This window comes from Babylonia areolata, chromosome 21 (genome assembly GCF_041734735.1).
Source record: "Babylonia areolata isolate BAREFJ2019XMU chromosome 21, ASM4173473v1, whole genome shotgun sequence".
NCBI lineage: Eukaryota > Metazoa > Mollusca > Gastropoda > Neogastropoda > Buccinidae > Babylonia > Babylonia areolata.
In genome coordinates, this window is record NC_134896.1 from 15,219,322 (window position 1) to 15,233,691 (window position 14,370).

Consider the following 14,370-nt stretch of genomic DNA (forward strand, 5'->3'; position numbering starts at 1 on the left):
ATTTCGTCGACAAATTTCTACGTCCCTTCATGCCGGGCCGCAGATTATATATTGGGATGTCTCAAGTTTGGGTTGTTACGTGATATTTCTCCTACCAATATGCCTCACGCTGTTGCATTTGAGAACACCACTAGATTGTGATTGTTGTCTCTGTATCAGTTGCCATAGGAACGTTAACCACCAACGATTCCGAGATATAAATTTTTGACGATGTCTTAGGAGACGAATTATTGAGCTTAAGAGTGTAGACGCCAATAGGTCGTTAAACTCCAACAACGGTTTTGTTGTTGTTGTTGTTGTTGTTGTTGTTGTTTTTTTAGGAGACGAAATCAGGCATAAAATTTACTTTTCTCTTCTTATATCGACGAAGGCCCGCATTCTCCAAGTTTTAACCGTCAGTCAAAGTTCCCGTTCAGAGTCAATGGAAAGAATATAATTATTTGTTGTTAATTCTATCTGAAATTGATCTTTTAAAAGTTAGATTGTTGTGTTGAAAAAGTGCTTGCAGTGATTTCGCCGGCTCCTCCGTCGGTCACTCACAGAATCCGAGAATTAAATTATTGGTCTCTAGAACGTACACGTACACAGTGACACGGCGCACACGCGCGCGCTCCGACTCGGAGCCATGGAAACGTATCATGAAAGAGAAACACAGTGTCCACCTGGGACGCTGGAAATTAACAACCGAATTTATTCAGTTGGCAGACAGCCGGTGAATCGTGTGATAATGACTGCCGGATTTGCCAGGGCAGCTCATAATATAATACATAAGCCTTGAGAATGTATTATATATATAAGGGGACTGGTCTGCCGGAAAAGAAATGTCATTGAATACTGCGGGTTCCCAAACACTGACACACACAAATACACACGCTACATGCACAGATATATAGACTATGCCATTTGACTATAAACTGATAATACAGTGACAAATCGGTTTAACTGATATATATATATATATATATATATATGTGTGTGTGTGTGTGTGTGTGTGTGTGTGTGTAAGCCGGCGATTAAGAAACGCCGCAATCAGTAATACTGAAGGCCTATCAGCCAAGGACATGTACAACTCCGTGACTGATTCACACACACACACACACACACACACACACACACACACACACACACACACGTGACACACACACACACACTGACACACACACGGCACACACACACACACACAACCACAAACACTGACACACTGACACTCATACACACCGCACACGCACACTGCTCGGACACTGACACACACGGCAACCACACTCACACACACTGGCGGCACACACACACACACACACACAGAGCACACTGGCACACACACACACACACACACACACACACACACACATCACACGCACACACACTGATATATATATATATATATATATATATATATATATATATATATATATATATATATATATATACGATATATATAAAAGCAATTAAAAGTGCAATATCAATCAGGCTTAATTTTTAGGTCATAATTATCGACAGAGAGAGAGAGAGAGAGAGAGAGAGAGAGATTCTAATTGTAGTCAGCGGCAAGCCGGCAACTGCATGTACGTCAGTAGGTATTTTTTCGCCCATTCCTAAAATGAAAGGCAAAACTAGTGAAAGAGCTGGAATGAATAAATCACGAGAACAGAACTAGAAAGAAGATGAACTATATATGAAAAAACAACAACCCAAAAACCCTTGTCAAAACCGCAGCACATATATAAATTATATATATATATATATATATGTGTGTGTGTGTGTGTGTGTGTGAGAGAGAGAGAGAGAGAGAGAGTCAGTGTGTGTGTGTGTGTGTGTGTGTGAGAGAGAGAGAGAGAGAGAGAGAGACAGACAGACAGACAGACAGACAGACAGAGGTGTCAGACAGACAGACACTCAGTGAGACAGACAGACAGAGAGTAAAATTAAACCAATTTCGACCGTTTATCTTTCGAGGTACGATTATGCGTAAATCACAATGAAAAACAGTAACATCAAAGACTGGTTCTAATTCGGCCCCTTATCGCTGACTTCTGAGTCATCACTTGAGTCCATTTGCATTCACCCACCAACCGAGCAGACAGAAATACATGGCCAGTTCATTTTTCTTTTCTTTACTTTAAGTCGCACAACACAGGCCGGCATTGCTATTGCAGTAAAACCTTTCCTCAAATATATTGATTGCGTGACAAATAGAGTAGTCAACAGATAGGACTTTGTCACACACACACAAAAAATCTATGTCGCAGATTCCGTTCCACCGATTAACATAATATAATAGATGACGTCATAGCCTACTTGTATCGTCTGCGTTTTGAGTCCCACAATTCTTTGGTGCAAAGCCGCCATGTTAGACTATATGGCCGAAAGCGATAGAAAAAGACTTTGCAGTCACAATCAGCATAAGATTACCATGCTGTTGTAAAGTTGTCGCTGAAACTGGGCATCAGACATGTGCACCAACAGTGCGAAGAACGGATAGTCAACATATGGTGCAAATTTATCGTGAGGCGCTTGAGGTATTTAGGTGGTTTAGATATATGGAGGAAGTACTGAGTGAGACATCCAGTTCTGCTTGTGGCTGTTGATGTAACTCTGGGGAACATTTCCAGAGGATGTATGCTTCAGTGATAGTTTCGGAATTATCAAACAAAGAGTGGAGAATACATTTATTCATTTCCAAGTTTGTCTTTGACCAGAATACTCACACAGCAGACTGAAAGTGAACAATGGAAAGGTGTCTAATGGAGTTGACTTGCCAGCCAAGATACCTTTGATTTGATTAGTAATCCTCCTGCATGGTAGAGATTCTGCTCGTTCGAGAATAGCATAAAACCAGCATCTGGAATGGCCATGTCTTCAGCGGAGGAAAGACTGAAGAAGCTAGAAAAACTGTATCTCGGTGGAGTTGCAAACAGTAAAGGGTCGTCTTTGAGTGTTGAAACCCTTCTGGATGTGTTTCTGGTTCTGTACGATGAATGCAGCAGCTACACTCTGAGACGAGAAAAGAACATCTCAGAGTTTGTCGATTTCGGTGAGTGGAGAATTTACATATTAATTGTAGTTTTAATTTTGATATTACAGACTTTATTCATAAGAAAACTGAGCAGTGTGCAGAGAGTAGAGTAAGTATACTGTAGAATAAGTCTAATTGAGCCATAATATACTTTGTGATAATATATGTTTGACTTTGAGCTTTTGAGCTTGACTTAATGAATCAAAGTTTAATGAACTATTGTTTTAAGTTGTGATTTGTCTTCCCTGTTTACTGACTGTATTATTTATATCTTACAGATCTTTACATATGTATGATTATATTGTACACTCAGCCATACCCACATTTCTAACCCTCCACTCCTGTATGTGACTGGCGGAGTACATGTCCACTCCTTGTTGTGAATGCTACTCATTCTGTTTGAGGGGCAAAATGGTGGATATTGCCATACACTTTTTTGTTCTCACACAACCTGAACCATACCGGTACGTATGCATGCACACCCTTCACCCATCTACCCACTCCAATATATCTATGACATGTACTGATGTAGTGCTTAATGTCATATATATTCATAACCATGCCAGTCACAAATCTGTGACTTGCATTTATGTAAATGTGCACATTTTTAGCACACAATATGAATGTGTAAATTTGTCTTTCGTGTTTATGGATCATGTTATTTAACAGATGTGTTGTACACTCGTAGTCGTAGATGAATTCAGGTGTGTCTGCATGCATGCACATCCTTCACCCACCCACACACCTCAACATCCTTATATGTCATTGATATGTTATAAATGTGGCACACATTGTGAGTGTGACAAACATGTACATGTCCATGAACAGATATCAATTTGACATACATGAGCAGAAGTGGGCATACATACACACACACGCGTGCACACATGCACACACACACACACACACACACACACACACACACACACACACATGAATGCCAACCAGTTGTTGAGCTTGTTAGCGTGGCTGTCAGGACGTACAGTACATAAGAAGTGGAAAGAATTGTGTTTGATTTGCTGCACCATCATGACAATGGTGACAATTGCTACTATGAAAATGTGATGGAAAATGAAAGTACTCTTGTCGTTGATCAGCTGAAGTTATTCTGAATATCTAAATGACTCTATTAATGAGGATTACTTCTACAAAGTTCATCTACATGTAGGGAGTGGGGTTATGTTGGAAGTGGGTTTAAAAATCCTCCCAATAATTTTGCTTGAAATTTAAACCTATTTGGGTAAGTTCATGTACCATACAAGTTTTTTTGAAACCCTTGAGATAACCTCAAGCCGAAATATTGCTTCCAGTGGGCTTGTGTTTTAATATTGTATAGTAAAGTTTGCAGATGTGTGGGTGGGAGGGTTTGTGTGTGTGGGTGAGTGTTTTTATGTAACACAAAACATGATAATGGAGAAAAACAACATGATAATAATTGCACTTGATTGTTGTGTCTAATACTTTTGCAGATATCTGTATTTTACTCTTTCTTTTTTAGCACCATTTCCACCCATGAAGTACAGAGACTTGAATTTTCTACTTCTTTTCCTTTTTCTTCCTCAAAATATTTTGTGTACTTTTTGTAATGTTTCCTTCCCATGATTGTGAGTTTTCTCATCCTGTCATCATTGAACAAATGATACTGATATATTTTCTTTTCATTTTCATTCTTCTTCTTCTTCTTTCTTCATTTTCTTCTTCTACTTTTTCTTTTTTTTCCCTCAGTCAAAATATTTTGTGTTTTTCTTTCTTCTAAAAATCTTAGTAGCCTTCCCTTGATTGGGAGTTTCCTCATCCTGTCTGTCATCAAAATTGAACATATGATACTTATAATATTCCCTTTTCATTTTCATTCAACAAAACATTACATAGTTTTTAGTAAGTACAATTCTTTCATTTTTCATGATTTTAAAATTTTTGTAATTTTTTTTCTATAGACTTTGGTGATTTTGGGGGGTAACAATTACAAATAGTTCCAGGAGTCAAAGGGTAATTATATGAAGGATAAAAATATAAACAGAAGCAAAACATTGCATATTCGTAGTGAACCTGTGAAGCTGAAACTGAAAGACACACTAATAGTAGTACATGTATAGATAGTGTTGTTAATACGTGTCTTAGTCTAACTCTTGTATCTAGAGCTGTGAAGCAAGCACCTTCCTGTCTTCCTTGTACAAAATCTGGATATTGACAGTTGCAGTATCATGTTTCTGTCCTAATGTCCCAAGCTGGCAAAATATGTGGACTTCTTTGTGCCTCTGTTAATCCCCTTCTTGTCCCATTCTTGTGAATTCAAGTGGTAACAGGAAGAAGATCAAATATACATGTATTAAACTTAAAGATCATGTTATCCATGTCAGTATAATTTGGGTTATGGAAAGTCAAACATACCCAGAAAACTGTTAAGTATGGCTGCTCAAATGATGAAGAAGTAAAATAATGTCAAAATGTGCTCATTTTGATCAGATTTTGATTTTATATGAAAGGGCCGCGTAGTGACATAACATTGAACATGTTACCGGATACCATTACCCACAAATGCTGTAGAAATCTCAGCTTCAGACTCTTCAGATGACTGGTGTGCAAAAAGGAAGAAATAACAGCTGTTCTTAACACAGATTTGAGGCATCTTTTTTTTTGAATGTTCCATGATGCGAATGATGATTTCATCACTGCAATCATTGAATTGGCAGGAAATTAAAAAGGTTGAAATGGCGCTGTATTCGAAAATTATTTGGTTACAGTTTACAAGACCCAAGTGATGATGGCTTTGTATTGGCACAGTTCATTTTGTTTGATGGCTCTGTACAAGTTAAAAGAACAACAACAAAAAACCAAAAACAAAAATCCAAAACAATGTGGTGTGCTTGGCGTTGTAATGCAAAGAAATAACAGTAACACTTACATTTGTTCTTCTTTTGAAAATGAAACTGCAGTTGCGACTGTTATGCATTTAGATAAGGAAAAAATCTGCAAAAGCCCTTTTATTGAGTCAGACTTTATAAAAAATCAGTAATGATTAAGTCAAGTGAGCAACTTCCTGCGTCATTGATCATTTGATGGCTATTTCATATGACATATCAATGACTGATAACTGACATGGAAAGTAAATCTGCTTTATAATTTATTAATCATATTCCCAGGATTCCAGTTGAAAGAAAATACTGTATGCTCTATTATAAATATTATATATAGTATAATGTATTGATGGCATTCTTTGCTGGGCATAAAAATTTCAAGTGATTTATAAAGTTTTATATATATATGAACTGAGTGCCAGGAAATTACAGTGGCAAAGAGAGATAAATTTTAGGGAAGTTACAATGGCAGAGAGAAAGAAACAGCAGGCACAGCCATGAAAAGAAAATAGAAATTATCTGAAGCTCATTTATCAAAAAAAACAAAAGAAAAAAGTTTGCGACTAAAAAATTCCAAATTCCCCTGGCAACATCATGAAGTAAAAGGACAAGTACATTGGTCTGTGACTTAAGTGATCCATGGGTGCTGCCTAGGGACCTGGTGGGCAAAACATGAACTGATGAGGCTACTGGGCTAGATCTCAGAAACTCCTTCAGCTGTGTTCCAGGGAGTCAGACATGTACATTTTTCTGTAGCATTTACTCTGCTACTTTGCTACAACCAGTTACGTGTTTTGTCTGTCATTGGTCAGTATATTAATTATTAGTATTGTTTATCAACAGTCTGTCTTTCAGTAAATGTAATAGGCCAGTGTGAGCTTCTAGCTCCACATTTTCTTAATCAACCATGCTCAAATTTGACATGTTCACCAGTTCTACTTCCAAAGTCTTCTCAGTTTTGACTAAAGTTTGAATCAGTTGACCCATTGTATTGTAAATGACAGCTAACAGAAATTTGAAAGTTGTTGACCAACAGTCATTCAGTCAGCGGCTCTGACAATATGTTGGTTCTGACTGAGGTAAAATTAGATTTCTCAATTCAAATGTTTTTAAATTATGGAGACCGATGGGAAGTTGAATCTGAATGAGCATATTTGTTTTTAAAATTGTTTTTCTTTGTTTAGTCAGGTTTGGTTTGAAATAGAGTGAATGGATCTCAGATGTTCCATTAAATAATGGAAATAACATACAACATTGTAAGACCTGCTGTGGTATTGATTAGTTGGCATTTGCCATTATTTTTTCTCTGGCAAGTCAGATTCATTTCTTTTACTTGAAAAGTTAAACTTAAACAGTGTTTTTTGCTTTTTCTACTAAAGTTTCCAGAAAGATAGAGAAGCAAAGGCTCATGTACGTGTTAGTCAAAAGAGGTGTAGAAATGCGTTATGTGTCCACAGTAGATGCAGTTTGATATTTTCTTAATGGTGTTGGCTGGCAGGGAAGGGTTGGAGGGAGGTTAATATTTATCAAAATGATAATGGATAGTCCTATTTCTGCACCTCTGGCTAGGTTTTGAATAAATCATGAATCTTTTCAGATTAGCACGCTGGAAACAGACTAACATACAGACACAGACACACACATAGACACAGACACACACAGACACACACACACACACACACACACACACACACACACACACACACACACACACACACACACACACACACACACACACACACACACACCACAACACAACACAACACAACACAACACAACACAACACAACAACACAAAACAACAACAACCACACACACACACACACACACACACACACACACACACACACACACACACACACACACACACACACACACACACACACACACACACACACACACACACACAGGGAGAGAGAGTAAATTCAAGTGCAAGTCTGCATTATTTAGTGCATGCATTCAATAATTCATGCATGCCCAAGGCTTTTGTGTGTGTAAACAGATACATGTATGCATGTGTGTGTGTGTGTGTGTGTGTGTGTGTGGTGATTGCTATATATATATATCTGATTGTGTGTTGTGTGTGTGTGTGAAAAGTGGTGGTGTATGCTTGGGTGGTGAGTGTGCATGTGCACATGTGCTAGACTGAGAGAGAGAGAGAGAGAGAGAGTATTCATGAATGTGGTGTGTGGAAGGGAGGCTTATGAAAACGACAGGGTCAGCGTTTGTACTGGTAAACTTGAAGCCATTCTGTTTCCTACGTGTCAAGATATTCAGGAAGAGGTAGTGGACCTGTTATGCTGAAGAGTGCCACACTTTAGCCAAACTGCTGGTGATGACTTGTGCAAGCCAGACACAGTGTGCTCATTCATTGTACTACATGTATTTGGAGACTTTGATCATTGGTAGCTCTAGACCACTCAGGCTTCTCTTGAAAACTTGGACTCATGCTTAATCTGTGTACATACATGACAGTGCAAAGTTCTCTGTTTCATTATTAAACTTAGATTGTCATGTATGCATTGCTTCAAATTAATCAGTAATTAGACAAGTTTTTATAAATATGCAAACATGGTTTAACTTTTTGAGCATGAGCAAATGTCAGTGTCAAAGTATTAAAGTAGTTGGTCATTTGCAGATCTTTCATCAGATTTTCATTTTGACATTACCCACAGGTCTGTTCAAACACACGCACATATGCATTCACACCATACAGATACACAGGTTGTACACATGTGATGCACGAGATGTTTTCTGTTGGTAAGATTACTTTAAAAAAAAAAATTATTAGTTTAAGTAATTGAGGTAAATGTATAATTTATGAGTATGTGGTGTATGTATACTTAATCACAGTAGTTAATGTGAAAAACTAAAAAATATTTCCCCATGATAAAGTTACTTCAGTGTTTACTCATGTTGACCACAATTACGCTACAACTAGTTCAGGGGTTTTTCAGCAAGAGGATCCAAGGATATAAACCACAGAACTATGTAAAGGCTATTGTAAGTAAAACTCATGAAGTTCGCTCCCTTGGAACATTCTTCTATTGTTTCTCAGAGTAGTTTGTACTGCCTTGCAGTTGTACGTCATGAGATCCTCCTTAGAAATTATGCTTATTGCAAGAGCTTGACATACGCAAATATGCATCAGTATAAAGGGGTGATGGGCATGGCCGCAGCTGATTATATGATATTGCTGAACTATTTGTGAACTTTTGCTTTATGTGAAACAAGCATTTCTTCTTCACATAAGAGTGAGGAGAAAGTCTGAAAACAAGGTCAGATGTGCACATTGTGACAGTGTTGTGCTTGGCTGTATCATTACAGTTTACTAAAACACTAATGATGTACTCTTTCAGTTTGATTTCTAAAGTAGTGGCTTGTTTCTCTTAATCCACAGATGATTGTGCTTTACTAAATCTGAAAATTATTTTGTTGGTTTTCAGCAGACAAAATATATGATAATAACTAATTTGGATGATTTTTACAGTTTCAAAATCTCTCTGATTCCACCCCATCTTACCTTCCTGATGATGGCAGATCTCCAAATGTTTTCTGCACTTTATGGTCACATTCTGCATTACTGTTCAGTGTTCACTTTTTGAATAACTATGAAAACTACTCAGTACTCTTCTCACTGTCCAGACACCTTATTCTTAAGTTTACACTTTGTACCTTGTATGCTATATCCACTGATATTGCTTCAGTAACTTTTTAAAACAATTTCACTGTAAAAGTGTAATTTTGTTGTTTTTTATTTCAATAAGATCATTGGTTTTATTATTATAGCTCAGCTGATTTTAATCTAGTTTAAAAAAAAAAAAAAATGCTTATTTGGTTGCAGCTCGTCCAATTGCCACAAATGTCAAGAGTTTACGGTTGCAACGAGATGACTTTGAAACACTCAAAGTCATTGGTAGAGGTGCTTTTGGAGAGGTAAGTTTGGAAAAGTTAATATGTTTGATGTAATTTTGTGCACAATGATTGATTTTTTAAGCCTTTCGCTTCCAACCACGGCTATGTATCAGCAGTATAGGGGTAACTGCATTATGAACTGTCCAACCACTTATTTGAATACGCTTATTTCCTTGCAAGTGGTGACTGCCTTGATGTGTGAAGCAATATTTTAGCAAGTTTTGGTTTGATGTTGAAGCTTTTTGACTTGCTTGTGTAAACAAAGTGAGTATGTTTTAACCCGGTGTTCGGTTGTCTGTTTGTGTGTGTGTCTGTGTGTCCGTGGTAAACTTTAACATTGCCATTTTCTCTGCAAATACTTTGTCAGTTGACACCAAATTTGGCATAAAAATAGGAAAAATTCAGTTCTTTCCAGTCATCTTGTTTAAAACAATATTGCACCTCTGGGATGGGCACAAAAAAAATTTTTTTAACGCCAAATTACATGCAAACTGAATTTACTGTTATATTTTTTTTATTCTCTAAACTTGGCACTTTGATCTGATATTCTGACAAAACAACAAGAGCAGTCATTTTTATCAATTTTTTTTTGTTCAAACAGGAACTTCTTTTGCTAAGCATGGAAGTTACATTTATTTTGCATGTCTTTGGTGCAGATAGTAAAAAAGGGAAATTAATCTGTAATTAATGCTAGGGGGCTTAATTTGCTTTAAACTGATCTTTCTTATCTTAAACATTACAATTTGAAATTATACTCAGTACATAAAAAGCTTGTGTGTTTTACTCTCAGTGTACAGGGCTTTCACTATGTTCATTCGCCCAAGTGGTCTTTTTCGGAAAATACTAAAATCAATACGACGAGTGGACTTTCTAGATCTATTGGCTGAGCCCTGAAGGTCATGGGCAAAAATCAGTTGCGTACACATATTTATACATATTCAAAGCTCGTGTTCATATTCTTTGCGAACGCGAATGACGCCATTTTGTTTCAAGTTGTTGACCTGCCTGTTCAATCCTATAGTCAGTCGACAATACATGATAACATGTGATGGAAAGTTGGAGAAGGAGACCGTTAAATATTAATTCAGAGAAAGATTTGTGAAAGCCTCATCACTTAATGGGTTATGCCCCAAACTGCCATAAAAATATCCACAGAATCAGTCGGAATTCACAGTTATAAATAATAAACCATGAGAGTTAATACCCTTGAATTGATGAAACGTAAAAATTTCCAGTCTTGACTTTTCTCAAAATGAAGTCCTTTTCACTTCATATGACGTTTAGAAGTACTTGTGCTTGGCTCTACATGTTATTAGTTTAACAAAATACTCAATTTTCATATCAGCTTTAAAACTATAAAACTAGAATGAACATAAAAGAGAAATTGAATGGACCGTGTCAACCGGGTGTAACTAAACTTGTACATCTATCTAGATCCAGAGAAAACCGCAAAATGTTGCAGTGTGATTGCGGCGATAGCGTCTCCTTTACCGCAGTCTTAAAAAGAATTTTTAATTGACCTAAAAGATTTTTTGAATGCCCAAGATACACCAGAATAATATGATTTAAACAGCGTTCTCACTGCGAATACTGCAATCGATTTATTGCCCTTTAAAAAAGCATGTTTGAATATTAAATTTTTGAACGTCAGTTAAGGAGCTACGATAGTGTAATGGGTAAGACAGTTTCTTCTCATACAAACACGCTGGGTTCAAATCTGCCGTTAGGACTTGTTTTTTTTCTTTTTTCTTTTAATCTGAAGCTTTATATTAACAATTTTTTTTAATTTTTATAAAGAACACATTTTAACGATTAGTTTTTTGTTTTTTTTTAAGTGTATCACAAATGAGTCTTGAAGGCCTTGCCTCTCTTGTTTTGTGTGTTTTGTAAAGCGAACAGCAGTTGAGCTTATCAATATGGCTGCCAGGATGTGAGGTAGAGAAGAGGTGGCTAGAATTTTGTTTGATTTTCCACACAATGTCGACAATAGCAACTATGAAAGTATAATAGAAAATGAAAGTAATGTTGTTGTTGATCAACTGACGTGATTCTGGTTATCATGATGATGATTACATGCTACAAGGTACATCAACAGGAAGGGGGCGGGTCATGTTAGAAGTGGGTATAGAGAAAAAACAACAACAACATTTAAGCTTGAAAACTTCATTTTGGGGGTTTTCATTTACTATGAATCCCTTCAGATGACAGCTTCAAGCTGAAATATTGTTTACAGTGAGCTTTTATGTTGTAATATTGTGTGATAGTGTTTGTGGGTGTTTGGGTGGGAGGGTGGGGGTGTGTGTGAGTGTGTGTGAGTGTATGTGATTGTGAATGTTTATGTATAGTCTCCATGTTTTCCAAAAATCAAAAATAGTTCTGGAATTGAAAGGGCTAAGTACTAATAACTTTAGTTTGTATCCTCATGTTATGAAATTATAAATTCTTTTAATTGATTGATTCAGAAAAAGGCTATACCGTATACACAATTTGAAAATTGGAAATGAAGACAGCTTTGTGGAACTGGTGTTAAATTTCAACCATCAAATACTAAATACGGTATTTGTAGTTGTCATAAAGTAAATGTGTGTGTGTACGTTTATGTATGTGTGTGTGTGTGTGTGTGTGTGCGCATCCATACTGTTAGGTTTAAGTTGTGCTGTTGCACATAAATGAACAATTATTGTTCTGACTTCTTTTGAAAAGGAAAATTGCACCAAGTGGTCTGTTCACCATTATCATCATCATTTTCACCTTCATCATCACTATCATCATCATCACCACCCTAAATGGATATTAAAATCAAAATGGTAGCTGTGTAATTTTCTTTGTGTTTTTTTTTTTTTTAATTATTTTTTATTATGTACAGGTGGCAGTTGTCAAGGAGAAGACAACAGGAAATGTGTATGCTATGAAGATCCTGAACAAGTGGGAAATGCTGAAACGAGCTGAGGTATTGTATTGCTTGATGATAAGGCAATCTTTGTGACTTGAGGTTTAACAGAAGCTATTCTGTCTCTCAGTTTCATAGCCATAGTGTGAACAGTCGAGTGTTTCAGTCTGCCATTGTGTATGTATTTCTGATTTTATTGGTCCCATTTTAGAAAGTAATATTTCTGATGCATTGAAAAACTTTAAAAATTATGATAAAACTATGTCTTCTTTGAGACAGCATTCATTGCTGCTTAGAAAGATTGAATTAATCAGCTTTTATAAACTTTTTGACTTGCTTTACTTTTGTTCTATGGCTTTTAATCATATTAAACTAGCCCAGTGAATGCTTCTGTAAGAATAAGAAAAAACAGATTGACTTAGAAATTGTAAAACAAAAGTTTGATATATCACTAAACTTTGTCACTATAGATGTTTAGGATTTTATAAAATTTGAAACAACTTGCCCTCCTCAAACTGTTTCTTGGAAATATTGTTCTCTCACCACACAAGTTAGTACTGCTTTTCCCAGTTATCAACATATTAGTTTCTTTTTATCCTTATGCGTGTCCTCTTCAGTAGTAGTAGACTCAATTATCTGAAGCAGAAACAATTAATGTCATAAGCTTTTCAAAATTCTTGGTGTAATTCCAAATGAATAGTAGTTTAGGGTATCACTGGAGTTAACACATGATATTGTATTGTTTTCATTTTTATATGTAACTGATGTGAATCCAGAGATTTTCTTTTTTTTCTGAGTACAAAACAACTTCAGCAAATTTCTTTGTTTTGTCCCTCTGTGCAGACGGCCTGCTTCAAAGAAGAAAGAGATGTGCTGGTGTTTGGCGACCGCAGATGGATAACCAATTTGCATTATGCATTTCAAGATGACACATTTTTGGTATGTTGAGAGAGAGGGAGGGTGATAGGGAGGGTGTAAGGGGAAGTGAGGGGTGACAAAATTTGCTCTTAGAAATTCACATAAACTTTTTTGTTATTTGGTGAATTAATATACATGTATTCTGCTTGAATTTCATGCATTTGTTGTTGTTTTTGTTGCTTTTTTTTGTTGATAAGTGTAGATATATATATATACTTATATGTGGATGAGCATAGTTTTGTGGATAAGTGTGTAAATATTCTTGCCTTCTTAAGAAATTGTAATGGTGCATAGACTAGTTAGAGCTCTCTAAGGGGATAAGCGTCTTAAAATGCACTTTATTATTATTATTATTATCATTATTGACCTATGAAATTATTTGCAAATTTTACACACTTTGGGGTTGATCCCTTCTTGGTTTAGGCAGTGTTTAATGAGATCCCCCTGTACCAGGTCCATTATTTAGTTAATTGTCACCTTGTTAGACGCATGTATAACTCTAAAAATCTTCATCAAAACCAAACTCCTTGATCAGGTTGTTGCAAGTACCCTGCAGCTGCCTGAGCTTTAGAATGTTTTTCACCCTAAATCCATTCTTCCTTTCTGCTTCACATATATACATCTTTTTCCATAGCTAAAGGACTGCATTCAAAATACTCTCATTTTCAACACAAGGCCTTGCTGTCATTGTACTGCCGCCATGATTTCAATCAAAACTGGCGGGGAAAAGATTGTGTCAGTTGGTGGATGGCTCTTTTTTTTCTTTTTTTTTTCAGG

At 36.4% G+C, this 14,370-nt stretch overlaps 1 protein-coding gene across 8 annotated transcripts in view; it reads left to right on the top strand.

Moving 5' to 3' along the window:
* The first annotated feature begins 2,352 nt into the window (after positions 1 to 2,352).
* The window catches only part of LOC143296137 (serine/threonine-protein kinase MRCK alpha-like), a 70,436-nt gene continuing 58,418 nt past the window's right edge, over positions 2,353 to 14,370 (top strand). For all 8 annotated transcript variants that reach the window (XM_076607924.1, XM_076607926.1, XM_076607925.1 and 5 more), the window contains exons 1-4: positions 2,353 to 3,031; positions 9,715 to 9,806; positions 12,652 to 12,735; positions 13,519 to 13,614. In XM_076607924.1, the coding sequence (XP_076464039.1) occupies positions 2,845 to 3,031; positions 9,715 to 9,806; positions 12,652 to 12,735; positions 13,519 to 13,614 (459 nt within the window). In that variant the 5' untranslated portion in view covers positions 2,353 to 2,844. The remainder of the gene's footprint in view (positions 3,032 to 9,714; positions 9,807 to 12,651; positions 12,736 to 13,518; positions 13,615 to 14,370) is intronic.